General features: G+C 42.5%; 1 protein-coding gene across 1 annotated transcript in view; it reads left to right on the top strand.

Moving 5' to 3' along the window:
- Positions 1–24,675, top strand: part of LOC139706115 (coiled-coil domain-containing protein 162-like) — a 33,251-nt gene extending 8,576 nt beyond the window's left edge. The window contains exons 5-15 of the mRNA XM_071613797.1: positions 1,351–1,460; positions 8,526–8,675; positions 9,669–9,722; positions 10,403–10,567; positions 12,753–12,905; positions 13,136–13,267; positions 14,120–14,272; positions 15,674–15,883; positions 18,844–18,964; positions 21,509–21,636; positions 24,523–24,675. Coding sequence (XP_071469898.1) covers positions 1,351–1,460; positions 8,526–8,675; positions 9,669–9,722; positions 10,403–10,567; positions 12,753–12,905; positions 13,136–13,267; positions 14,120–14,272; positions 15,674–15,883; positions 18,844–18,964; positions 21,509–21,636; positions 24,523–24,648 — 1,502 coding nt within the window. The 3' untranslated portion in view covers positions 24,649–24,675. The remainder of the gene's footprint in view (positions 1–1,350; positions 1,461–8,525; positions 8,676–9,668; positions 9,723–10,402; positions 10,568–12,752; positions 12,906–13,135; positions 13,268–14,119; positions 14,273–15,673; positions 15,884–18,843; positions 18,965–21,508; positions 21,637–24,522) is intronic.
- Positions 24,676–27,805: the final 3,130 nt, after the last annotated feature.

Below are 27,805 nucleotides of genomic sequence, written 5' to 3'. Positions count from 1 at the left end.
GGGAGAAGGAGAACCAGGGAAAGAAACCTAGAAGGAGCAGCCATCGAAGTACAAGGGAAACCAGCCAGAGTAACGTCCCAATGCCTAGTGAAGGAACTTTCTCAGTTAGGAAGTTAACACATTGGGTGAAATGCTGCCGGTAGGGAAGTAAAACCACTGTCTTTAACCAGAGGAAATGGTTGGCACTCATGACAAAATCGGTTTCAGCAGTCTGGTGGAAATGAAAACCAGGTGAAGGGGTTTAAGAAGGAATTTGAGACAAGCCAAGGACAGTTTCAGTGTAGACATCTCTTTCTGGGAATTTTGCTATAAAAGGATACAAAGAAATGAGGCCACAGCTGATGGAGTAAGGTGGGGGGCAGTTTCAAGAGAAGGATTTTTATTATTTTATTGGGAGAAATGCGTGTGCCATTGTGAATGATCCAGGCCAGAGAGGAGAACTGATGACATAGGAGAAAGACCGGGAAGTTTCTGGAGCAATGACCCTGAATAGTCTTGAGGCCATATCCTTCTAATTGTGTTTATTATATCTTTTTATTAAAGATGACATTTTAGGGGCTGGGACTGCAGCTCAGTGGTACAGCGCTTACCTAGCACATGTGAGGCACTGGGTTCAATCCTTAGCACCACATAAAAATAAATAAATAAATAAATAAAGGCATGCTGTTCATCTACAAGTACAAAAAAATTTTTTTAAAGATATCATTTTATATCTACTGTTCTGCACTTTGCTATTGTAACTTAATCTATGGTTGTTTTTTATTTATTTATTTTTTTGCTCATAAGTATAGGGAGACTTTCTTTTTTCAGTAGCTGCATACTACTCTATCAAAAGGACATATCATATTGTAAGTAACCAGATCCTGAATGAGGGACACCTGTGGAGTTTCCAAGCTTTTGCTGCCATAAACAATGTTACCCTGACAACAGTACATGCCTCATTGCACATGTCTCAGCCATGTCGCTCATTTGTTTCTGATAGCTGTGTTAGACTAGAAATATTGCTCATACACATACAGGATATTAGTGAAAATAGGCATCTTATAGAATCAATAGTAATGGTTCACTCAGGCTTTTTAGTTATGGTAACAGAACCTTGTTTACTGGACTCCATAAATGCTTTTCTAAATCTTTTCATTAGGAATCTTGCCAGAGATCTTCCTTATTCTATGTTCCAGAGAGTTCTGGGTCCTTGACTACCACCTCCCCTCTGCTGCCTCACCCAGGTTTTAGTGCATGTGGAAATGACAGCTTGTTGTGCCCATGGTGGTCTCAGAGAGCTGCCATTTCATAGCTGTTAATGACGCTTGGTGTTTTGCGATACCAGTGTTGACATGTTTTCCGTCCTAGATCTTTGGAAACATCAAGTCATGAAAGAAAATTTTTCAGTTGCAAGACCACAAATAGTTGAGAAATTTATACAGAAATTAATGGAGAATTACCAGGACAGTGGACCAGAGGTATGTATTGAAAATTAGTCATTCTTTTTTTTTTTTAGTATAAACCCAAAGAAACACTTCATCATTTAACACAGCTCCTAATGTTTCCTTTACTCCTGAAGAATGATGATATGAAAACTGAATCTGAATCCCAAATTGTAATAATTTGTTGCAATATGAATATTGGAAATAGTCTGATGTCTATAAAGATCCTGAGTAGACAGAAAAAATATATTGGCTGATTTTGAATTTAGTTAGGTGATTAAAGCAACTTTGGAGTTTGTGAATGCGTTGACTTTTATGTTTAGCCTCATTCCTGCTGTTGATCTGTTAGTACAGAAAATTTTAGAGGAAAACCAAAAGAGCCTATAAAATACTAATTAGAAAACATTTTTAAAATCTACAATATGAAAAAAAAAAAACCCAACAGCACAGAAAGGTAACATCTTCATTCTTCTACTATTCTACTCTCCTCCTCCTCCTCCTCCTCCTCCTCCTCCTCCTCCTCCTCCTCCTCCTCCTTCTTTTTTGTCAGTGCCAGAGATCAAACCCAGGGCTTCACACATGCTGGGCACTCTGCCACTGAGCGACATCCCCATCCCATCCACCACCTGGTTCCTTCTCCACAAAGGGAAGTGGCACCAGTAATTTTTGTGTGAACATCCTGCCAGAAAAATATGTAGGTCCATACCACTCTATATTATTATACTTAACAGGAATATGTATTTAATACACACACACTATCCTTGGAATTTCAAAACATATTTACTCTTGGCAGGAAGTGCTTAGCTAAATCAAGAAAATCCCCTGAAAAAGCAGAATACGAGAGTAAACGTGGATGTTTGGACATAAAATTTTTAGGATGATTAATAAATGTTTTGGGTAGATATGAATCACCAATATTCAATCACTTTAAAAATCTGTTTTGGCAAAATGTGCTCAATTTTTAAACAATGCTTTCTTGAAACACATTTTTCTAAGTTTTTGAAAATGTTCTTCATCATTTTATAATAAACACTTCAGTTCTTAATTATGAAGTAAAGCATTCACAAGCTTGGTCGGAGATACATTCTTCCTCAGATGTTGATTGTTGACATGTAGTTTTTCAGCTTTCTATTATACACAAACATGGGACCATACCCTGTGATGAGGGGGTACACAGATGGAGAGGGCAGGGCATGCTCAGAAAAATGTTTGCATTAAAAATGTGGCTCGCCTTAAAAAGGAAGGAAATGCAGATCCATGCTACAACATAGACACATTGAGGACGTATACTAAGTGAAATGAAGGGAAAATACTGTCTGACTCCATTTTTTTAAGGTAACTAGAGAAGTCAAATTCATAGATTCAAAAAATGGAATGGTGGTTGCCAGAGGCTAGGGAGAGGAGGAGAGGAGTGATTGTACCATTAGCACAAAGTTTTAGTTCTACAAGATGAAAAGATTTCCAGAGATGGCTGGTAGTGACAGTTTCCCAACAACATGTCACTGAACTGTACACTTGAAGATAGTTAAAATGACAAATATTACCTAATAAATATTTTACCACAATAAAAGCAAACAACATACTATTATGTATGATTTTAATGCACCAATTAAACAACCTCGACAATTTTGTGGTTCAATTTCTGCTCCCTGCATGCTCCTCTGTATGCTTAGCACCCAGGATAAAATCTTGTAGGGAAGAAATATGGGCATGGCTAGGCAGGGTGAACCCATAGCAGGTACAACTGAAACTCGAGAAACTCTGGAAGAGGTTGCTGTTGGTCTGCCAGTGTCTAGGAAGCATGGGCCCTCAGGATGCTTGGGTCCCTCCAGCATCCAGACTCTTTTAGATCATCTGCAGTGACAAGGAGCTCAGTCTCTCTTAAAACTTCCCCCCAACCATAGGCAGCTCTTGCTTTAGTCAGCGCCTCCTGAGCTGGATTTGGTCTGCAGGCTCCACAACCCCACATCTCCGCCACGGATTCTCTTTTCTGAGATGCCACAGATCATGGTTCTGACCCCCGACAATGAACCTTTAAATGTCTGGGGCCAGTTCAGTGAAGCCATTGTTAGCATGTGTGAAGACAGTTACAGCAAGGGGCAACTTTGGAAGGACAAATCAAAACAGGTGTCCCCCTGGGTGTTGGATTACAAATCATTACCCTTTCCTCCTGATGGGGCAGCTCCGTGCCAGGAAACATGGACTGGAAAATGGAGCAGTCTCTGGGCTCCCCCTTCACCTGGATGCCTCCGGGCAGAGCACAGATGGCAAGAGCTTGCCTTAAGGACCTTCGCCTGTCTGCTCTCCTTCAGACGAAGCTGTTCCCAGTTCCTTCTGTGGTTTTCTAGGAATACCCTTGCCATCTTGATCAGTCTTCTTTAAATTCATGGCTTTCTGGCCAGCAGTGACCTTGTCCTGGATATTTTGCTTGGATTAATGCCTCGGAGTGTGTTGGGTTTCAGCAGCCACGTCACAGCTGACGCATTAAGCTGTCATCTGAAGCCCACACATTGCACTCAGACTTCCTGATGCCGCCATGTTATCAGCCTCGTTCTTGTTCAGTTTGGTTCACTCTTTGGACCTCTTGAGAGTTTTGAAAATATGGATTTTTGTCATCCACTACGCTCTCCTAATTTTATACCAGCCTGAAATCTGGTATCCTCATTCAAATAATTAATAGCAGTAGATTCCAGGACAGGCCCCTGGCTCCATACTGCCCACTCTAGGTCCTGGGTAGCCTGGTCCTCCTTGGACACAGGCTCTCAGTAGCCAGAAGCCCATCCAGCTGCACTTTATACAGCCCACGTTCTCCCAGTTTTCCCTCTCAGATGTCCTGCTGAACCCAGATACACCATGGTTACTGTGTTTCCTGAGAAAATAGTGTTAATCTGACCACTTTTTCTTGAACCCATGTTGGCTTCTTGTGATCTTTGTTTCCTTCTCCAAATTCTAGAAAACCAGCTTTTCTTGTCCGAATTTTATACCAAATACAATAAAGCAAGAAACTGCCTTTTATTTATTTATTTTTATTCTGGTACTGGAAGTTGAACCCAGGGGCGCTCTACCATACATCTCCAGCTCTTTTTTTGAGACAGGTTCTCACTAAGTTGCCAAGCTGGCCTTGAACTTGTGATCCTCCTGCCTCAGTCTTCCCAGTGGAATTTTAGACGTCTACCACTTCGCCCAGCAAGAAACCAGACATTTTTCAAATCAGAACTATAGAAACCTATTTTGTGGATTTCAGAACCATTTCCATTTATATGCCAGAGATTTCTATTTTTCTAGGCACTTTTTTAGAGACATAAAGGCGAGAAGTATAATCCCTGCCCTTATGACAACAGTTAGGTGAACCAGTGATGTCTGGAAAAGGAGTAAATGCTTTGCTAGAGCCCTCTCAGGTTGCCACATGAGCTTAGAGAAGTCAGGGAAGACTTCCTGGAAGAGGTGTTTTTTGAACCATATGCTCCCAGCAGGATATAAGACCAGACTTTTTCCCCATAAGGTCGAGCACCTGACATGCTTCCCCATAGGCTGGCTCCCTGGAAGAATCTGTGGGGCAAGCCAGTGCTCTTCTGGCCAGCACCATCCATTATAGTTCAGGTTTATTTTATTTTTATTTTTCTTTATTTAGGTACCAGGGATTAAACCCAAAGGTGCTTAACCACTGAGCCACATCCTCAGCCCCTTTTATATTTTTTTAGAGACAGAGCCTCCCTAAGTTGCTTAGAGATTCTCTAAGTTGCTGAGACTGGCTTTGAACTTGTGGTCTTCTTGCCTTAGCCTTCCGAGCCGCTGGGATTACAGGCGTGTAACACATGCCTGGTACAGTTCAGGTTTAAATGGTGGTGAAAGACTCAGCCCCAAGGAGAGCAGGGCTGCTCACTGGGCAGAACCAGGCCAAAGGGCTGACTGTGGCTCTTCTGCTGCCCAGAAAGGAAGTGGGCTGATGAAGCCTGTTCACACTACATTCAAGCCGCAGTGACATTTACAGTGACCCAGGAAGGCAGCGGTAGGTTGTAGAGTGACTCTGAGAGCTGTAGGAATGTGCCATCAGAAGCCATGACGGCTGTATTCCAGCAATTACTGTTCAAGGAGCATCAAATTCTATCTCTGGAAGGTCGAGTGCACAGACTGAAGTTCCCCTGAAGAATGGGAACAGCCAGGACCCCAGGAGTCTGCCTGTATCTCTCCCTCGCCTGTCAGTCACAGCATCCTATGTGCACCACCTGGACACCCCTCTTTCCACGGCTCTCTGAAGAAGCTCTACCTGAGCAGTTACTCTCTTTCCCTGCTCCCAGACTCACGCCCTCTGGGCTGGCCCTTAATCTGATCCTTCAGCCCCTCTCCAGAGGCCTCAGCAAAGCCACCAAGAGAAACAACAAAACTCCTCTGGCCTCTGGGAATGCTCAAGCAGAAGAGTCCTGGCCATTCCCAACTCCTCAGTGTCACCATAGGGCTCCTCATCCTTGCTGGGTAACAGAGGGCCATGGGGTTCAGTTCTGCAATACTGTTCTGCAGGGGCTATGGCGGCATTAGTATGAGAAGCGATTGCCTTGCTAAAGTGCTGTCAGAGGCCTTGTTGGAACATCCACATGCAGGCGGTGATGCTCAGGACAGTAAGGAGTGAGTCACTGTGGCTGGCTCTGAGTGCTGGGCCTGGATGAGATCACTGGCCACACCTTACTGGCCCACTGTGCAGTCTCATGACTTCTCATGGCTTCAAGTTTTCATCAGTCAGCCCCGGAAGAGTTTCCTTTGTCATTACTAAGCCCACGTAGCCTGGCCCTTTCACCACAGAGAAGGCAGGGTCTAGGCAAAGAACCTGACATTCCCTTTGCCTTGTGTCAGCTGCTGAACTACAGCTGTCCTGCTGCTCACCTTCCAGGACCTGAGTGGGACCAGAACAGGGGCAGGGTGACCTGCCTTCTCATCTCCCACTGAAAGGCCCCTTAAGGAAGACCCTGGAGAGTGAGTCAGGGGAGGCAGGGCTCCTGCCCAAGGCTGCCTGGCTGCTCATTCAATTCCACACAGGCAGACATGTCCTGATTCCATTGTCCACGTTGGATTCCATTCTGTCAAGCTGATTTGATGGATGACTTTTTAAAAGCATAACTCTTAATTAGTATATTTATGTTATTTTTGTGCATTTGTATATCATTACTTAATTACATATTATGATTATATTATATTAGAAATATACAATATGTATTATAGATTATATTAGAAAATAGAAATATAATTTTTTAGAAAATAGACTCATTAATAACCTCTATTATTATTTTGGCATGTTTCCTTCCAAACTTTATTTCCAACCTATTTTCTGTTCATGCACTTTTTAAGTTTTTATATAGTAGGATTATTCTACATGACTCATTTCCTAGCATGTTCTTTTCACTTAACCATATGTTTTAAACCCTTGTCAGTAAATGTGTGTCCATTGTTGGAGGCTGGTCAGTGTTTCCTTGGGTAGATAAACCAAATGGATTCTGCTTAATTCCCTTGTTAGGCACTTTAGATTGTTTTCCATTTTTTTTTTCTATTGGAAAAAATATTTTTTTAAAAAAATATGTCTGCATACATTCTGTATACAACTTTTATTATTCCCTAAAGATAAATTTGTAAAAGAGGAGTCACTGGGTCAAAGAGCCCAAACACATCACACTCTTGTCATAGACACTGCCAGCCTGATCTCCTTAAGAGTGGTAGAAGTGCCCCCGCTCTCACAGCAGCAGGAGGAGCCGCCCTCCCCACTCCCTCCTCCATGCTACGACTTCTTACTATTTGCCACCTCTGCTAGTTTGCTTCAATAACTTGCCTTGGCAAATTCCACTGTGAACTTTCTCTGAAGGTCAGTTTGGCGCTGAGGTTGCACTGATGGGACAGTATCTTGGACTTCCAGAGACAAGTGAATCAGAGCCAGGGGACGAGTGCAGTCTCCAAGGACAACCTACAGCAGTCTGCCAGGGAGCCAAGAGCTGGCCACACCTTGGCAGAATCACAGATCAAGCTCAAGTGCCAGCTGGCTCTTGGAATTAGTGACATAAGACCTCCAAAACACACACACACACACACACACACACACTCACACACACACACACACTGATACACACAGCAGGACATACACCCACACCTGAATGGATGTGTGGGTCCTGACTGGGTCATCTGATCTGTGTTTCATAAATTGACTCCCATTTCTCTCCATTCACTCCCATTTCTGCCTTGGAGGGGTAGACTTCTCTATTCTTTAATGGCCACCTCTTAAAGAGTATGCCCAGTCTCCTGGAGAAAGAGGATGAATGGAATTGCTGAGAAAGTGAGCCATGTGGGTCCTTAGAACAGAGCTGCAGGGGCCCCTGTCACATGCCCTGTGCTTCACAAGGCCCCTTCTTGCCTCCTATAGCCCTGCTCTTCCCTACTAGGTAATAAATCCTCTGGGCCACAGGGACAGTCCACACAGAGCCCTGGCCTTCCTTCTAGACTGTATTGCAGGAACCTGGGATTCCAGAATTCCCTGAGTCTGGGGTCTACATGGGGCTCCTCTCCAGAGAAAGAGTGGACCACTAGTGTGCACACCCCTGGCCTGGGGGGTGGCCAAGAGGCAGCTGAGTAGGGGTGTGGGTGGAGTTTGAACCTGCAGGCTTCAGTGTCCAGTCAGTAGGACTGTGAAGGCCCTCACAAGGTGGGAAGAGAATGGGGTCATACTGTAAATTCTGGGTTGGAGACCAACTGTCCCCAGTTCCCCACCCTTCAGCATAGAACTCAAAGTAGTCCATGAATAATAAATTCAAACCTAGACTTTCAGACCATTTTGAAGGTCTAATCTTTCAAGATAGGAGAATTAAACATTGCATTTTAATAGTGTATTAATTTGATTTATAAACTTGAAATACTTAGACACATGATAGGCAGTCTCCATTTGTCGTCTTGTCCCGGGCACTGCACATGTTCAGAGTTGAGAGAGGTTTGCCAGCCTGGAGTTTTGGTACGGATTGGGTATGCAAGTCCTTCTCCAAGCCAAGGCAATGTGTGCCTCCAGCCCTGGCATAGTGAGGCTGCTCCACCCTGCTGGAGCTGCTGGGAATAATGCTCCTGTTTTTTCAGATCACCTTCAGGAAAGACCACCTTGAGGCCTGCCTCCTTTCCTTGGGTTGTGATGTGATGGCAAGAGAACGCAGCAACTTTGAGACCTACTCCATGTGTTATGAGCATGTGTTGCAGCACACTAGGCAGAAGCTCTGCCAGAAGGAGCAGGTAGGTACCCAGAGAGAGGAGAACCAGTTAAGGGAAGGGCTATGGGCAGGAGGCCCAGAGTAATTCAAACGAGAAAGTAAAACTGAGCAGGGATGGGGAGGGGACCAGTTCTTATGCCAGAATTGAGGGGGAAAGGAACACTCCAAATTTGTCAACTTATTTTCTTGGGTTCTGATATTCTCCACTGCATAGGTGATGGCCCCAGCAATACTGAATTGTGTGCTTTGAGAGTGTCCAGTGGGGAATGCAGGAGGTGACTAAGCCATGAGCTGGAAGGTGCATAGCTGACCTTTCCTGGCTCAGCAAACACAAGGCTATTCCTGGTCTAGCAGAGAAGCCAGGATTCTTGAAAAAACTGTCTTCGGCATGCATATCATGGTCAATCTCACTGATGCCACTTTCTTAAAATGAAATCCCATTGGTGGCTGGGGGTATAGCTCAGTGGCAGAGTGCTTGCCTAACATGCATAAAGCCCTGGGTTCAACCCCCAGCTCTGCAAAAAAAAAAAAAATAATAATAATAATTGTGAAATCCCATTGGTGGGATCGAAGAGTCACTTCTCCTGTCCTAAATAGCACACTGTTTAGAAATAGATTGCATCAGAGCCTCAGTATAATTCTAGTTTGTATCTGAGAAAAAGAGGAAAAGATCTAAGACTAGCCAAAAAAAAAAAAAAAAATGAAGCACAAAAATATCAAATAATAAATCTTGGAATTGTCCCATTTGGGCCTATTCCCATCCATTTGGGCCTATGCCCATGGTTGGGTTCCCTGTACCAGTGTGGAGAGAGGATGTTGTCTCTTGATGCTGTGTTATAAATCCTAAAGTCTAATGGTGTGGCAAGCACAGTCCCAGCTCCAGGATGAGGCTGAGGGTCTCAAAATGAGGCTCCATAAACACAAATAGGAGGCGTCGGAAATGTGTCCTCCTGAACCAAGCTGTGGTGAGGAGGGTAAATATGTGGTGTTTGGTTGTGCACTGCTTTCTTCTCAGGAACTAGAGGTGTTACAAAGAAGTCAAGTGCCACCTGAAGACCATGCTGGTCAGGTAGGTCAGTTCTTAAAAAGATTCTCTTCTCCATTCTCACATCTACACTCTCAGAGTTTGCCAGAAGTGAGATTTCTGAGCGTCATTTGCATGGGTTGCTTGTGAAAGTCCCATCAATGAAGGTGCCTGCAGAAACACCCAAGGAATGTGTTTTTACTTTTTGTAAGCAATGAGTTTTAAGGGTGTTTTATTTTTTCTTGAGTTTTTAATTATTTTTGTTACTTTGTTGTTTTGGGAGTCTTGTTATTTGGCATAGGAGGGGGGTGTTTGTTTTCCTTTGAGGACAGTTAAAGTGCATCCCCAAAACGAAGAAGTATTTGGGCTGAGGGATCAAGGAAAGGCCAATTTGGAGATGAAGGTCAAGATAGGTCAGGTATTTTCTCTAATTGAAAATTTCTCAAATAGCAGTTCTTTGGGGCCATTTATTCAGCAACCATTTACCGAGCAAGTCCTATGTGTCTGGCACCATGGTGAGACCTTTGAATCAAGATGAGATTCTTCTGTCCATATTTACACAGCAGGATATTCACTTTCTTCCTTAGATTCAAAAGAGAAGTACAAATTCTACAGTAATCTATAAAGAACTTTTTTATAGTAGAACTTTGGAATTCCTAAATTGTTTTCCATAAATTGTGTGTGTGTGTGTGTGTGTGTGTTTGTGTGTGTGTTTCTGCTGCTAGGTTGCAGAGCTCAGTCATGATATGATCATGGAAATCACTGCTCTGAGAGCCCAACTCACAGATTTGGAAGAGGAGAACATAAATCTCAAAAAGCAAATTAAAGAAGTCCAAGAAGAATATGAAGCATTGGTCCAAGCTTTGTTTATGACCTGTTTACACAGAAAAGTAAGTATCCTATGTCGGTCTTCTGGGCAGCCCTGTGGCTATACACCAAGGAGTCAATGGCAGAATGGACTTAACGGTAATAAGACATTCTTGGGGCCAAGAATTTTCCCGCTGTAAGTTTTTGCTGCAGAGAGAAAGTTAGCAATGGGTTGTCATTATTCTCCCCTGATGGACACTGAATTTTAGATAAGTTAGATGTTTATTTTTTCTTACTCTACTGCCAGTCGCCATCTTGTTGCAGTTGAAAAGAGGAGGATATTCTGGTTCAAATCCTTACCAGTGTCTACCATTGTTGTTTCTGTGGAGAGTAACTCCCCAAATGGGGGAGCACAGTCCCCTGGGCCCAGCCAGACTTCAATGGAAGAAGCAGCTAGTACCTCTTGAGAGCTCATGGGCAGATGAGGGATGTGAACTGGCTTCAGATTTTTTTTCCAATCCTCAATATTCCCACCTTCCTTTCTCTTACATCCAGTGTCAGGGAGCTGCTGACCTATCAATGAAGAAGCATCCAGAAAAGGAGTAATGGTATACCCATGTGCTCCCAGCACTACAGAAACCAGTCACTTTCTTATGTCTGAGCAGCTGTAAGATAGATACGCAGCCCACAATGGACTATCAGAAAGCCTGATCCAGCTGCCCAACAAATACAACCATACAACCCTGAAATCCATAGCTTCCTCTGGCCCTGCCCCCATCTCTACTATTGGATGAATTCCAGAGCCAGCCCCCATGTGGGTCCTTGCCTCCCTCTCTCTCTAAGCGTTCCAGAAGGGTCCTAACAGGAGATCCTGCGGTGCTCTGCCTTAGCCTAGTCATTCCAGAGAGGGTTAGAGATTTCCTCTAATTTGCAAAGTACAAATACTTACAAATATAAGAGGATCAAAACCCAAATGAGCTGGTTCTAGTGCTGCAGGAGAGGAATGAGTAGACAGTGAAGGCTGAAATTTGCAAAGTAATCATTCAGGTATTTGATCATCGAGAAATAATTCTTCAGATCCTGTTAGTTTTTACCAGATTTCAAGATTAAGAAGTGGAATCTTTTCTTCTCAAGCTAAAGTAGTTCCATGAAACCCCCCAAAGTAGGGAATCCCTGTTCTCCTCCAGGGTCCCAAGAGGATGGTGAGGTTTCTGCCATGTGACCAGCAGCCAGATTTCCTGCTATATCTCTCAGCTGGCATATCTTCCTGACTGCTTCTTTGAAGATGTGGGTCAGAAGGAGTCTAGGTATCTTAGTCTGCTCAGGCTGCTATCACAAAGTGCCATAGACTGGGTAACTTAAACAACAGAAATTTATTTTCTCACGGTTCTAGAAGCCCAAAATCAGAGTGGCTTCTGTGAGGACTCCCTTTCTGGTTTGCATTTGGCCGTCTTCTTCCCGTGCCTTTAGATGGCAGAGAAAAAGGGAAAGTTATCTTTCTGTCTTCCTCTTCTGACAGACCACAGTCTTACTGAAATAGGGAACCACCCTTATGACCTCAGTTTAACCTTACTTCCCTCCTGAAGATCTCAGATCCCCAGACACTGTCACAAAGAGCGTTAGGGTTCAATGTGTGAATTTTCGAGGAGACACAGTTCAGTCCACAACCCTAAGGCTGCAGTTATATTTAGCATTGATCGAGCTGTTTCATCATAAGCCATTAGCCATAAGCCATTTAGAAAAGAACGTTTTTATAATGAGGCTTCTGCCAGAACCTAAATAGGAAGGCAGCCAGCCTGATTCCTTCCTCCACTTATCCATATTTAATGGAGTTCCTCAGTGATGGGTCATCTGTAGTGTCTTTTCTGGTCAGATTCTGCTCTGAGTCAACCTCACAGCAAAATTCAATTGTTCCAAGTAACCCTTCCCAGGGGGCGATTCTGTCGGTAGGATTTCTGCCTCTGACCTCTCGCTGTTCTACCCACTGTCCTCCTGACTCAAGTTGCCTTGATTTTGACAAGCAAGGCACACTCTAGGACATGAAGGTGTCCAAATGATGAAGCCCTGTGGATGAAAGATTAACACTTAAGGGGCCACTGTTGTGACTTCCATAGAATCCACATTGGAAAAATAATCTGGGTGGAGGATCTTTGAATGTGGAATCATTTCCAAAAGTTAGGTTTCAGAAGGCAAAATAGTTCTTTCTCCACTGTCCTTCATGCCTCCCAAACCCATTATACTCTCTTGACATGAGTCTATAATTTGTAGGAGAAGCTGAATGAGAATTGGCTTAATTTGACCCAGAAAGTGTGTGAGCTCATCAGTGAAGTGAGAACAGAAGGGATCACCAATATGAAGGAGCTAAGGAAGAAATGGGGCTCTGCCAGGCCTGATGAAGGAATAAAAGAAAACGCAGCCAAGGTACATGAGTTCACTTAGTAGTGGGATATCAGTGCTTCTTCCTAGCATCTGCCACACCCTTCACCCTGCTTGCTTTCCAGTCTGGTTTCCCTGAGAAAGCATTTTGGTAGTCATTTCAAGGGGACCAGGGTTCACTGCACAATTGTATCATGTTTTTGATGTTAGGATTGATGCTCTTCCTGGGAAAAGGGTTGGGGGCAGGGTTTTCTGAAACTGAGCTTTCTTGATAGGAGCAGCTTTTGGCCTTGGAGCAGGACAACCGCAGCCTGGCTGCCCTGGTGTGCAAAGTGAGGAGCCTAGGCCTCTGGAGGCAGGCTGTGCAGCAGACACACTTCCGGGGCCAGCTGAGCAGGGCAGAGAAGGTGAGTGCTGGGGAGGGAGGCTCCGCAGCCCCAGGGGGCCTCCTCAGCCTGCCTCACTGCAGCTGATGTACTGGTGTCATGTGGCAGGGACAGCCACGCTGAAAAATCTGACAGTTGGCCACAACGTCAGAGCCTTTGGGGGAAACAGAAAAGAAGCAACTGGCCAGGGAGAACAGATAGAGAATTGAGCACAAAGAAAGTGAAAAGATGAAGGAGAGATCTTACCAAGGGCTCAAAGCTCATTGTCAAAATACTGTGTGTCTTTGGGCTTGATGCATCTGAGGAAAATGAAGTATCGGTAGATGGAAAATTTGCTTCAAAGCAAATTGAAGCCAAAGCACATGTTGATAGATAGCGGTTTGGAAACTTCCACTGACTGTTCCTGAAAGAAGTCTATTTACTCTGATCTGTTGCTCCTTCCTTCCTTCCTTCCTTCCTTCCTTCCTTCCTTCCTTCCTTCCTTCCTTCCCTCCCTGCCTCCCTCCCTCCTTCCTTCCTTCCTTCCACCAGGAATTGAAATCAGGGGCACTTGATCCACTGAATCACATCCTCAACCCTATTTTGTATTTTACTTAGAGACAGGATCTCACTGATTTGCTTAGCACCTTGCCATTGCTGAAGCTGGCTTTGAACTCACAATTCTCCTGTCTCAGCTTCCCGAGCCTCTGGGATTAAAGGTGTGCACTACCCCGCCCGGCTCTCGAACTATTCTTAATTACAATCACGGAAGCAGTGTCCAGCAAGAACTCCATTCTACTGGAAATTTTAAAGGATGGATGGTTTGGGCACTACTTGTGAAACAAAAAATATGGAAACTTATTCCTTATCTTACTGTGTTTGGGATGTTTACAGGAATCTATTCGAAGTAAAAAAGAATGTTTGCGCATCAAGCTAATAGCAGAGCGGGAAGCAGGTTTATTTCGCCAACAGTTGCTAGCTCTCAGGCAGGCCCTGGCCAGTGCTCAGGCTGACAATGCCAGGATGCGGAAGCGGCAGGATGACCAGGTATCTGAGCTTCAGACCCTCCTCCTCCCTCTCCTGGAACGTTCTCTGCAAAGCTGAGTGTGGCCACTACAACTGGCACTGTGGCTGTCGGTAGCAACCACCAGAGCTCCATAGGGTGAAGCTGAGCAGATGGCCCAGACAGAAAAAGATAGCTTCCTGTCTCCTCTCCAGTCTAGAAACCAAGGGCAGTAGCCAAGAGACTTTTTTCTTACTAACCTTTAGTTATAATGATAAAATATTTTTCATAAGCAAGATCATTGTGTGTGTGTGTGTGTGTGTGTGTGTGTGTGTGTGTGTGTGTTTCTCTGAGGATCATTTTACCAAAGGGTGTCTTTGGACCTATGCTCTGCCTTGAACATGGCTTTTTGTGGTCTGTGTACACTCTTCATACACAGCAACCCAAGTCTGGGGGTTTTGTCCAAGCTTCAATATTAGCCCCCAAGTGGAAAGTCTTGGGTCCTTTCTGATGATACATCCAAAGTTTTCCTTTCAGGAGTGGCTGCTTCTCCATGGTGACTGGCCCCAAAACAAAGGAGCATGCAGTATAAGCTCTAAACTTTCCCTAACTGTGTCAACCTTCTGAGTATGAATGAAGCACAGAGACACGAGGTTGACACCCATTTATATCATGAAAAATACACTGAGATATGACTGAACTCCTAAGAAAAAACTGGCACCCCACATTTTTCTTAGGTTTAGAGTCAGAACAGTTGACTATAAATAACAGCCTGAGAAAGTTGGGCATATTTAAAACCTGAAGTATGACTTGTGCATTTTGGACTCTACTTCCTCTGTGATTGTGCCTCAGTGAGTTACTTGGTTAGCTGTAAAGTGGCCATACCAATATGAATAATCATTGCTAATGTTACAACTAAGAATGACCACCTAGTACTTAAAGTGCTGCTGATTTGAAAAACTTTGGAACAGAACCAGATGATCACTATTCTTTTCCTTCCTTCAAAATCAGAATTTCCCTTCCCAGCTAGTTGCTTGTATCCCACACCTGCTCCTGTCTGTGCAGTTAAACCAGCCCTCTGCTATTCCCCCATGATAAAGGCTCCATGGCAATGAAAATATAGTTTATGATAGATATGATTATTTGGTTAATGAGCTAATTAACATACACATTATCATCAAATGTTGCTCTCAGAAGACCAAGTTACTTGATCTGTTATTGCCAGATGGTGGCATTATCACTTACCTGGCTTATTATGTTACGTGCTTGTTTGTTCTGTTTCCCTGACTGTTGCCTCAGAGTCAGGCTAGATTCTGGTGCCCTTGCTGCTGCCTGGGCTATGTCACCCAGAGCACCACGTAGACCTGCCCTGGGCCCTGGTAGCGGGGATGATTGTTGCCATGCCCCACCTCTGCTGCCTTCTGGCTTGGCCCTTCCTGCCACAGGCCCAGCTGTTGAAGGAGCTAGAACACAGAGTGACCCAGGAAGCTCTCACCCGGCAGCAGCTAGATGTCATAAAAACATCCAGCATGGAGAAGCTCTTGGAAGAAGTGGGCCACAAAGAACAGCAACTGCAGCTCCTCACCGAAGAGGCTGAGAGGGCTTCAAAACTGGGCCAGCTTCAGCGGAGAAAGATGGAGCGAGACCTCCGACAGGTGAGCTCCCGTGAAAGCCAATCTGGGCACCCCAAGAGCCAGCTCACTCCCCTCCCTTTCCATACCTCTCTCCTGCCCTCCATAGCAGCCACCTTTGCCACTTCTAGGCACATAGAGGAAATGGTCATATCTAAACTACACTGGGATAATTGCTTGGATGAGCAGAGAGGGCCTAACTGCCCCAAGGCTCAGCATCTCGGCACCCACTGACCACCTAAAAAGCACATTCTACCCAACTCTAGCCTTTGAACTTGGCATCCTTTGGAAAATTCTGAGAAGTAACCTGGAAAAGCAGCAAGTATTATGGAAGCTATTATAAAAGGATTTTATTCAAGTGCTTCTAGAAATGCAGACACAAAAATGAAAGGCAAAAATGGCTTGCAGACACAATTGTATTTTTTATTAAATATATCCCGCAGGGAAAAAAGATGAGGAGGTTTATTATAATGTAGATGTAGATTAATTCAAGTTCTGACAAAGCAGACCACAGGATGTAATTCAATAGAAGAGGACAAAGAAATGGTACCTTACAGGAAAGGTGTTTCACATATACCCACGGGGTGATCAAAGCCCTTAATCATCCACCAGAGACAGTAGGAGTCAGAAAAGTAATGGGAAAATTAAATTATTGGTCAAGGATTTCAGGTGCTCAAAAGATCAATAAGGAAAAGTCTATGGTTGAAACTGAATTCAAGGGTTGCTAAAGAAATTGTGTAGAAACGAAGAAAGGAAATGAGCAGTTTCAGAATAAAAAAAATTAGAATTTCACATTTATTTCTTGGAAAGAATACTAAAATGACTGAACCTATAAGCCAGCTGTGGTAGTACATGCCTGTAATCTCAGCAACTAGGCAGGCTGAGGCAGGAGGATGGCAAGGTTGAGGCCAGCCTAAGCAACTTAGTGAGACCCTGACTCAAAATAAAAAATAAAAAGGACTAGAGATATAGCTCAGATGTGAGTGACCCTGGGTTCAATTCTCCAGTGCCAAAATAAATAAATAAATGTCTGAACCTATAAGAAAAATTGGCATGCCATATTATGCTTTTCTAAAAGCTACCTCAAAAATAGATTCATAGATTCCATTTGCCAAAATTCTAGAGTTAATTGTTAATTATTTAATGGCAGAGGTTCTAGAGGTAGTCAGAACAGATATTTTGAGGTTTCAATAAATACATATTTTCACTATATGTATGTCAAAACCATTTGTCCTTTTTAAACTACTCCTCTAGCTCTTCTGACAGCTCACGGACCCCTGGGCTTCCCCACCGCAAAGAGCAATTCTTGACCTGCAAGAGCCCTCGTGGCCATTTGTGGGTTCTTTACCACATCTCTAGCCTCCACCTTTGTGGGAAGATAATGGCTACCTGACCTCAGAGAGCATCAGTGTCCCTTCCTGTCTTCTGTGCATGGAGAGGTCAGTTAGAAAGAACACAGGTCAGACTGCCTGGTTTATACCCCCAGTCCTCCAGCTGTGTGGCTTTGGGAGAAGTGTGTGGCCTCTCAGTGCAATGAGATACTATATTTACTTCTCAGATTTATTTAACCCTGGCCTGGCTCAAGAAATCTTGACATGTTTCCCATTGTGGATCCTCCATAAATATCTGGAATACATTGAAGGAATACATTGGACCTAGTTTATATGAGGAAGTTTCCCTAACTCTGCAGCTCTGATAATCTACTGAAATTTAAATTCCAGTCGAGAGTATCGATGCACACAAGGCCAGCCCCCTCCCCGTTTTCAGACAGCTGCGAGCGTGCAGGGGCCTCCTCATTGGGTCGGAACAGCAGGAGTAGGATTTAAAACACGTGTGGCTGAATTTTTTAGATTAGCATGTGTCTTAGTTTCCCAGGGTTGTCATAATAAATTACCACAAACGGGATGGTTTACCACAATCTGGATGGCTTAAAACAATAGAAATTAATTTTATCACAGTTCAGGCAGCCGGAAATCTAAAATCGAGGTGTTGGCAACATTTGTTCTGTTAGGAGGCTCTGAGAAAGTCTCTGTTCCATGTCTCTCTCTCTCTCTCAGTTCCTGGTGACAGCTGGCAATTCTCAGCATTCTGGGGTTTGTAGTTATACCACTCCAGTTTCTGCACCAGCATCCCATGTCTTTCTTCTTTATGTGTTCCTCTGTGTGTCCATATCCTTACCCTGTCATTTTCTTGTGAGGACAATAGTCACTGGATGTAGGGATAACTTAAGGTCTAACTCCAGTATGACCTTATACTAACTTCATTACATCTGCCTACAAAGACTCTATTTCCAAATACAGTCACATTCTGAGGTTCCAGGTGGATGTGAATTTTGAGAACCGTATTCAACCCACTACAGCATGTATTATTTTTTAATAATTAAAAACAATCAGGATATGATTCATGTAAAAGGAAAAAAATCCTTATGATCTATGCAGATGAGGTGTACTTTGGCCTTAGCTCCTCTTAGCTGGGGGACTATGAGTCAGCCATGCGAGGGGACAGCTACCCAAGAAAATGTAAAGGTTAGCCCTGGGGATGGACCTTCTCTCAGACCCAGGAGACATGCTCTCCCAGCAGATGCCCAGCTGAGATTGAGGGAGAACAATTCTTTTCTCGTTTCAAACCATCCAGGGTTTTTAAGGGTCCTTGGTGCAGATGTCATTGCTTGGTCTCCAAGGTCTTGTATGAACTGGGCCCTCACTTCCTATTCCTCTACCTAGCTGGTGAAATAAACAAAAAAATGTAAGTGCCTAGCTTCCTTCAAGGGATTCCAGGGTTGTTTTTGTTCCTCTTTAGTTGAGTTCTTGGTCTTCCTTGAAGCTCTTGATTCTTAGAAAGCTGAGTTCAGCCTATACAGGACTTTGATAAGACCTGGTTGCACTTCATCAGGGAGCCTGGGACCCTTCAGACCCCACTGTGAACTGAGGGAACTAAAGAGAACACCACAAAGCCTCTCTGCTTCCCAAACCCTTTACCCTCAGACGAGAAGCCGACTTGCCCAGGAGCGCAGTGTGAAGCTGGATGCTTTCCAGCGCATAGAGGAGTTACAGAGTCAGCTTCCTGACACTGAGCAGCTGTCCATCCAGAGGAGCTCCCCAGGCGGTAAGCAAGCCCTCCCCAGCTGGATGAGTCATCCAGACTCAGGGGTCTGAACTGCAGGAGGGCCTCAGTGACTAGCAATAACAACACAGTGGCTATGATCAATGGGTCATCATGGGTCCTCCATGATATCTGTTGGATGAATGAACAACACATGGATGAATGGATCTTAATTCTCATTTATTGTCAGAATTTTCTAATTTACTCCACCTTGGAGTACTGACATCTAAAAGGTTTCAATCGATAACAACTGGTCCTGGGAGAATATGCCACTTAAAGAATATTGAGTACTTCACTGGATTTTAAAGCATCCTAATGAGTTGGGACACCAATGACCGCATTTCTCAGATATTATTCATGAAGTCCATTATGCTTCTTGGGTGCTGAGAGCTCGAGGAGTCCAGTGAAAATGGCAATCAAAATAGCTCTATGGCTAGGCGTGGTGGTGCATGCCTGTAAGCTCAGCAGCTCAGGAGGCTGAGTCAGGAGGATTGCGAGTTCAAAGCCAGTCTCAGCAACTTAGCGAGGCACTTAGCAACTCAGTGAAACCCTGTCTCTAAATAAAAAATACAAAATAGGGCTGGGGATGTGGCTTAGTGGTTGAGTGCCCCTGAGTTCAGACCCCAGTACCCTCCCCAAAATAGCTCTCTGGGCAGCACAAGCAGCAGGCAGAATGGAACAGCGGACCCCAGGACGATGCTAACCTAGCTTTCTCTTCCATTAGAGGAGGACTAAATACAGTGTAAGTACTCTTCTAGATCTATCACGAATATGACCAAATGTCATTAACCCTTGTTGTTCTATCCTTAGGACCAGCCAAGCCCCTTCCTTCCTGTTCTGTAGCATGGCCACATGAGTGTGTGGGCTTTGGAGAAGATAGCTAGAATGCTGTCACTACTGGTGGTGTGACCTTAGATAGGTTAATTAGCCTCTCAGTAAAATGGGAATTCTTACCTCAAACTTGTTCTGAGAATTAAATGGAATAATGCATACCTGACACTTAGAATAGTCTCAAGATGGTAATCATGCAAATGTTGGTTACTACAGTTTCATACATGTGTTTGTCCTTTATCTGTGTTTCCTTTTGGCTATTTGCCAATGTGAATAGCTGGGAAAACCGTCTTTCAGGATTAGACAAAGTCAAAGATCAAGTTACAGTGGGTTTACTCAGAGAAGAACTGGGCTTGCTGGTAAAGCCCACAGGGCCCCACTCTCTGCCTCTATCCCTGCCACCCAGCCCTCACCATGGGCACTGGTGTCCCCTGCCTGGCCACTGTCACTTCTGCCCCAGCTAAAAACAAAGCATCAAGTGCACTCAGGGTCCTGTTTTGGCCACTGACCCTGAGCAGCTCCCTGTCTTACACTGTGCCCACCACAGTCTCTGGAATTTTTGTTTCTCTCCTTTCCACTCTGATGCTTCCAGCTTAGCCAAGCATCTTTTAAAATTCCCTTTGGGTTAATGTGTCCTAGTGAACTACCACTTCTCCCTTAGTGTGCCTTCTAGGAAAGTTCCTAGAAGTCACATAGGACACTTCTGCTTATGTCTCCATAGCCAGCACTTATCTAGAAGACCACACAAAGGAGACTGAGAAATGTAGCTTTTACTCTAAGATTCTGTGTGTGCAACAAAACATTTGGAGTTTTATTACTAAAGAAGAAAGGGGAGAATGGCACTTGGGGATCACTCAGTTCTCTGTCACACTACCAACAATCTGATTTTTGTCTCCACCTCTTCATTGAAGTGGCTTTTGCCAGGATCAACAAGACTTCCATGTCTCCAAGCACAATGGATGGACACCATCCTCACTTCCTGCCACGCATGACCACACCCTTCTCCTAAGTTTCTGTTTCCCTTTATTTCCAAGGCTCTGGGCTTGTGGTTTCTTTCTCTTCCTCTGGCTGCTGCTTCTAAGTCTCCTTTTCCAATTCCTTCTCCTGTATCCAACCTCTAAACATCAGAGTTATCCAGGGCTCTGTCTGGCCTCTTCTCCTCACATTGTTTCTGGATGATAATTGCCTGTGTTCCCACGGCTTAATCACTGTTGGCCAAGTCCACACCTGCAGCTCGAAACTCCCCTCCAAGCTCTAGACCCATATATCCAGTGACTCCTGGATGTCTGCATTCAGGTGTCTCCAGCTCACAAGTTCAGTAGGTCAAATGAAATCCATCTTCCTCTCCTCCTGCAGGCCTGACTCCTTTTGGGGTAGAGGAGGCACCATCTCAGCAAATGGTATTGCCGAATATCCAGTTGCTTGAGTCAGAAATTTGTGAGCTATTCTTCCTCACCCTGCAAATCCAGTTCATTGCCTTTGTCAGTTAGTTTGAACAGCTCGCAGTCTAGCTACTTAGGCTTCCACGTCTCCTGTCATTCACCTCTTTTACGTGATCATGTGACCCTCAGGCAAAAAACTCCATCCAAATTTTGACATCGTCACTCAAAATGGATAAAGTTGGATTACATCCCCATTTTAAGCTCTAAAATTTTATAATTAAATCTGGGCCTATAGCAACCAAAGATCTAATTTATAACATTTTGAACTTTATAGGCCTTATATCCCAGGCTCACTGCTCCCTAAGTTCTGCTTCTACATTATCCAGATACTCCCACCAACATTTTTTAAAGACTAATCTTATGGGCAATAAAATAACAAGAAGAATTCAAAGACCCAAGACTGTAAGTAATGATAAGTTCACTTACATGTATGAAACAATGAAAAATTTAAATCTGATGTCATGGTTTTAGGTTTAAGTTTTCAAACTTACATTAGAAAAATTGTACACAAAGATTTTATCTAGGTAATTTGGATCTGGATAAAACAATTCTAATGTTGAAATCATTAAGTCCAATGGTATTTTCTCAATTACAAAGTCAATCATTGGGTGTGAAAATGAGTTTCAACAATTTGTTATATTCTATCTCTGATTTTATTTTTTAAACCATCCATAATAATTAATTAGCAGCATTGGCTCTCTTAGTTGATTTTCCTAATAGAGCAGAAATAAAGAATTTCAGAAGTCATTTTAAAACACACGAGAGCTGGGCTCAGTGGCACACACCTGTAATCCCAGAAGGAGGCTGAGTCAGGAGGATTGTTAGTTCAAAGCCAGCCTCAGCAACTTAGTGAGGCCCTAAGCAACTCAGCAAGACCTTGTCTCTAAATTAAAAAAATACAAAAAAGGACTGGGGATTTGGCTCAGTGGTTAAGTGCCCTTGAGTTCAATCCCTGGTACCAAAAATAAAAAATAAAAAAAGAATTTTAAAAAATATTTTAGCTTTTACTTGATATAAAACAACATTTACATCCTCTTTTACTACCTTCTCTACACTTCTTTAGTATATTTTTTGCTCCAATATCTTTCAGAGCCCCAGCGCTGAGATTTGCATATCTAATCAACACATTTAAGAATTCTTCCCCTTATTTTCAGAAAAAATAAGAAGAAAAGATGTAATCATTTCTTCAAAGAAAATTATGTCATTCTCAGAAGTTGTTTAAATTGGGTAATTCTTCAACTGATGGTCTAGTTATTAGTCCAAAAGTTTGCTGCAATATTTCTAAACTTAAGAAAGGGGAGAGGGCTGGGGTTGTGGCTCAGTGGCAGAGCACTTGCCTAGCACGCATCAGGCATTGGGTTCGATCCTCAGTACCACATAAAAATAAATAAAGCAAAAGTCCATCAACAATTAAAAAAAAGAAAAAAGAAAAGAAATTGGAGAAATAGGTTGGGACCAAACTAGCTGACACCTTAACCAAGTCAGAGCCTTGTGGTTAATGGTTACCAATGCTTGGCTCACCAATCTTTGTGCAGTCACCTTCAGTACCCATGGAGATTGGTTCCAGGACTCCCATGGACACCCAAATCCATGGATGTTGAAGTCCCTAATTAAAAAAAATTCTTAAAAATATTTTCTGATATTGAACTTAATTACTTTCTGAAGCTAGAAGTTGTCTTACTACTTCAACTTTCTTATGGCACTTTTAAACATCTTTTTTTGAATGAACAGTGGAAATAAACATAAGGCACCCAAAAAGGCATAGTATTTTCATACAACCTACATACATTTACCTATGTACCTCAAATCACCTCTAGATTACTATAATACCTAACACAATGTAAACACTATGGAAATACTTGTTACACTGTATTGTTTATGGAATAATGACAAAAATGTCTGTTCATGTTCAAAAGGGATGCAATTTTTTTCAAATATTTTTTTGATCCACAGTTGAATCTATGGATGTAGTGCTGATGGATACATGAGGGCAAACTTTATGTCTATTCATTTTGCAAAAGCCTTTTCTTTCCTTTTTGGTGACCCGCTGGAATTAAAGGTGTGTGCCACTGCACCTGGCTGTGAAAGCCTTTTCTAAAAGGAAGCAAAGTTCAGTTTGTGTATGTGCAACCACAGGGCCTTTCAAGATTCAGTTAGTCTCTATTTCACTCCTGAAGACTCTGCATACTTTGGGCGTGTTGGTGATCACAGCTCTTGTGATTGAAAAGGCTGCCAATCCCAAAAAAATAAATGCTGAATGTTTACTTTGATATAAGTGGGGTGACTCAAGGTGGGGTAGGGAGGGAGAGCAAGGGAGGAAGATTACCTCTAGATAGGGAATAGGGGTGGGAGGGAAAGGGAGGGGGTGGAAGGAGGTGTTCATGATTATACAAAATACATGTATGAAGATGTGATTTTGGTGTCAACATACCTTATATACAAACAGAGATATGATAAATTGTGGTATGAAGGTGTATTAAGAATTGTAATGCAAAAAAAGTCAATAGGAGAGCTCATGTATAATGGCATAATTTGGTGTGAACATAACAGAGTTATGAAAAATTGTGCTGTGAATGGATAATTATGAATGTAATGCATTCCACTATTGTCATGTATGAAATAAATAAATAAATGGTAAAAAAAAAAAAAAAAGAAAAGAAAAGGCTGCCATGTAGCTGACTAAGTGCCTAAGTGGAGAGAGTGAATATTTGAGAGATTTAGGTGGGTGATGGTCAGGGTTAATTATTCATCGGCCATTGCCCTAATAAATAAATAAACCCTATAATGAAGTATATTGTGGTCCCATTAGCTTGTGTTCAATAAAGGGACCCCAAGTAAAAATCCTGAAGGCCAGGGTAGGCACAAAGTTAGTTGGAACCATTTCAGACCTAACTTAAGGTCTGGCTTCTTAAACAAGGCCTCTGAGTCAGGCCAGATAAATACTGACTGAAGAGGAAGTGGCTGAAATGTAGGGACACAAATGATTTTCTAAAAAATACCTTGGCACTAACATAAGTAACAAAATATTAAGGAATTTGTGGTTTGCTTTAGACAGATAAGTCTTTTTGTCCTTAGCTGGAAATGGCTTTCCACTGATGGATTCATTCTCGACCAGTTCCCATATAACAAGTGGCAAAGTAGGTATGAGAAGGCACACTGAAGGCATAGCCCAGACTGAACCAAAGATTTTAGTCTCATTAACAACAGTGATCTTTTATTACACTATACCAAGCAATATTCACCATCATTAAAAAAAAAAAACACAATACTATGTGCTTAATATTACAGGTACCCATTAAACACAAAAAGAGGACTGATAAGGTTTTCCTACCCAATGTGACAGGAGATGTCCAAATTACAGCTTTTCAAGTCCAAACAGCTCCATCCAGAATCCCATTTGGATCTGATTGGTAATCACATCTTTTCCCAAATTTTATTTCTATGAGCATTTGAATGAATAAAAATGACTCTTACCCCCATTAAGCCTTTTATCTCATTTTTCTTATCTACTATCTTGGAAGATAGTTTGCACTGATTTACATTCCTATAAGCTCTCCCTTGCTGTTGGCCAACCGTAGCCTCTCAATGTGACTTTGAGAGTTACCAGGTAGGCGGGATAGCCAAGACAGAGGTCCTGCTGCTGGGCTATGTTTTACTAGGTGAAACCACTGTATTTGAATAGAGCTGCATCCAAATAAACTTGAAAGCACCATCTTATTCGTTTCACTTAAGAACACAATCCCTCTTCAGTCTTTTATTCTTCCTACAAATGTCAAAGTTCTCAGACTTAGTAAAGTCTTAATCTGTCTTTTTTGTTGTTCTTTTTCAAAATCTGAGTAAAGCAATAAATAAATAAATAGAACAGACCTAAGAAACATATTTACATACATAAATTTTTGTATTGTTATTTACTACTAGTTATTAGACCAAAAATATATATTTCAATAGTTTGGATCCTAAATGTCCCCAAAGACCCATGTGTTAAAGGCCTGGTCCCGAGCCCATAGTGTTATTGGGAGGTGGTGAAACATTTTTACCAAGTGAGGCATAGTGGCAGGAAGTTATGTCACTGAGGGCATGCCCTCAGAGGAGATACTGGAAGTCATTCCTCTCTCTTCTGTTTCCAAGGCATTGTGAGGTAAGCAGCTTCCTCTGCCGCATATTCCAATCATGAAATATTACCTCACTATAGGCCTAAAACTAGTGGGACCTATTGACCATGGAATGAAAACTGCAAAATTGTGATCCAAAGTAAACCATTTTCTTTTTAAGTTAATTATCTAGGATATTTGTTATGGCAACGGAACTCTAACACATACATGACATATGAGTCTTTTTTCTAATTATGGAGAAGGTTGAGTGTATTCAAAGCAAATTAAGTTATCATCTTTTGCCAAAATGGATTAAATATTTAAATGCACACACACAAGCTTATTTCAGAAACAGAATATAAAAAACAAGAAGAGGAAGATTGATAACTTTGATATCTAAACTCAAGCTTCAGCATAAGATACCATCCAAGTTATCAATTTGTTATAAGTCAGCTCAGATTCATTTTCTGTTCTGCGATAACTTATCTGGACCTTGTAAATGTTTCCTCTTTGTCAACTGGCAAATGTTAAACTCTGTCAGGAGAGAGTATTGGAGCAAATCTGTAGGAAGAAGAAGGGTTTCTCTTCAAGGTTCTGGTGTGCTCCTCTAAGCAGATCCTTTCAGTGTGTATGGCTTTAGCAGCATCAAGTTCTCACAATACATGTGGCTTGTACCATGTCTGATTCTAGCATTGCATGCGCTTCAGGGTAGAGTGCCTCTGGCACAGAACCTCTTCTGAAGGGATCCCTCCAGCACCTCCTTGGGTGACTTTGTCACCTCAGAGAAATTCTCTGTTCTCTTGTAAGCCTTGTCTAGGTAGTCTCTAATGAAGTCTGGATCTGAGCCTTGGAAGGTAGTCACTGCTCCTAAATTTGCAATTCCTATATTTTTTAGAATTTATTACTTATCAGACAATCCCCCATTATGCTGATCCTTGGGTATAGTTAATGATTATTTATGTTAAACATTCCATGTTTGAATTACTATGTGATTTCTGTCTCCTTATTGTCCAAAGGTTGAAACAGAACTGGTACCAGGAGTGGGGTGTTCTCAGAGGATAGGCCCACAAAGATGGAATATGTGGATTTGGTTGAGCACTATGGGCTCGGGACGAAGCCTTTGGTTGAACACAGACTATGATCATATTTGGGTCTTAAGTTAATACTCACCAAAGGGAATCTATAGCAGAGGAGGCTCTTATTAATCAAGTTGACAAAATAATATGCCCTGAGAGTATCAGCATCACTTTCCAGCTACTCCCTGCTTTCTCAATGGGACTCTGAACATCCCACAGTAGTATGGAGCTCATATGTGGGCTTAGCAACACAGACTTCCCCTTTTCCAAGGCCAACATCACTACTGCCAAGTGTCTATTCTGTCCAGAGCTGAGACTACTAATGAAACTGCAATATAATGCCAACCCCATGGTTAATCATTATCTACCTGGTAGCAGGTTGATGATACTGGACTTCTCTCATCATGAGAGGACCAGAGATTCACCTTCATTAGAATGAATCCATATTCTGTATATGTATTACCTTCCTTCCCATAATGCTTCTGCCAGCAGCACCTCCAATCCATATACTTACTGAAGGTCTTATATGACATTTTTCCATAGCATTGCTTCTAAGCAAGAAATAAATTTCACAGCAAAAAATATGCTGCAGTGAGCTCATGTCCATAAAATCAACATGGCCCAACACCAAGAAGTAGCTGACCTAATTATAAGGTCAAATGGTTCACCCACTACTCATTTATGACAGCAGTTGGGGACACCACCCTGAAAGTGTAGCACATGCTTTGAACCAGCGTATATGGGTCCAAGAATCACAGAGTAATAGTGAGTTCCTTCATGATTATACTTCTTATCCCAGCATCTGGAGAATGCTAAAAATTGGAGGTTTTAGTCCTCAAGGGATGCTTCAACCAGGGACACAACAATGGTTCCACTTACGTAAGATGAGACTGCCACCTGGACTTCCTTATGTTCCTAAACAAATAGGCAGAAAAAGGTGTATCTCTACTGGCTGGAAGGATCAATCCTGATTGCCAATAGGAGATTGTACTGCTAGTACACAAAGGAGGCAAAAAGGACTATATTTGCAACACAGAGGATACCCTGGGTGTCTAAGCAGTTCCATGTCAATAGTAAAGATTAATGAAAACTATAACAACCAAAATAGGTAGAACAATTTGAAGAATCAGAAACTTTGGCTCTAATATTTAGGTCTTTACCAGGTAAAGAATCCTAACCAGCTGAGGTTCTGGCCAAGGGCAAAAGAAATACCAAAGAGGTAGAGAAAGGAGGTCACAGGTTTAAAAAAACAGGGACCGCAATAGCTTTGAGGATTTTCCATTTTCCTCTTTTATTTATTTGTATGTTCTAACCATTTTCATTTTCTTCTTTCATTTTAATTTTATATACAAGTTTTGGGAGATTAAATTTACAATTTAGATTTTAGGTTACAGAATATTTGAT

The sequence above is a fragment of the Marmota flaviventris genome, chromosome 6, assembly GCF_047511675.1.
Source record: "Marmota flaviventris isolate mMarFla1 chromosome 6, mMarFla1.hap1, whole genome shotgun sequence".
NCBI classification, from domain to species: domain Eukaryota; kingdom Metazoa; phylum Chordata; class Mammalia; order Rodentia; family Sciuridae; genus Marmota; species Marmota flaviventris.
Note: the sequence above shows the minus strand (reverse complement) of the source record. Positions and strands in the feature narration are given on the sequence as shown.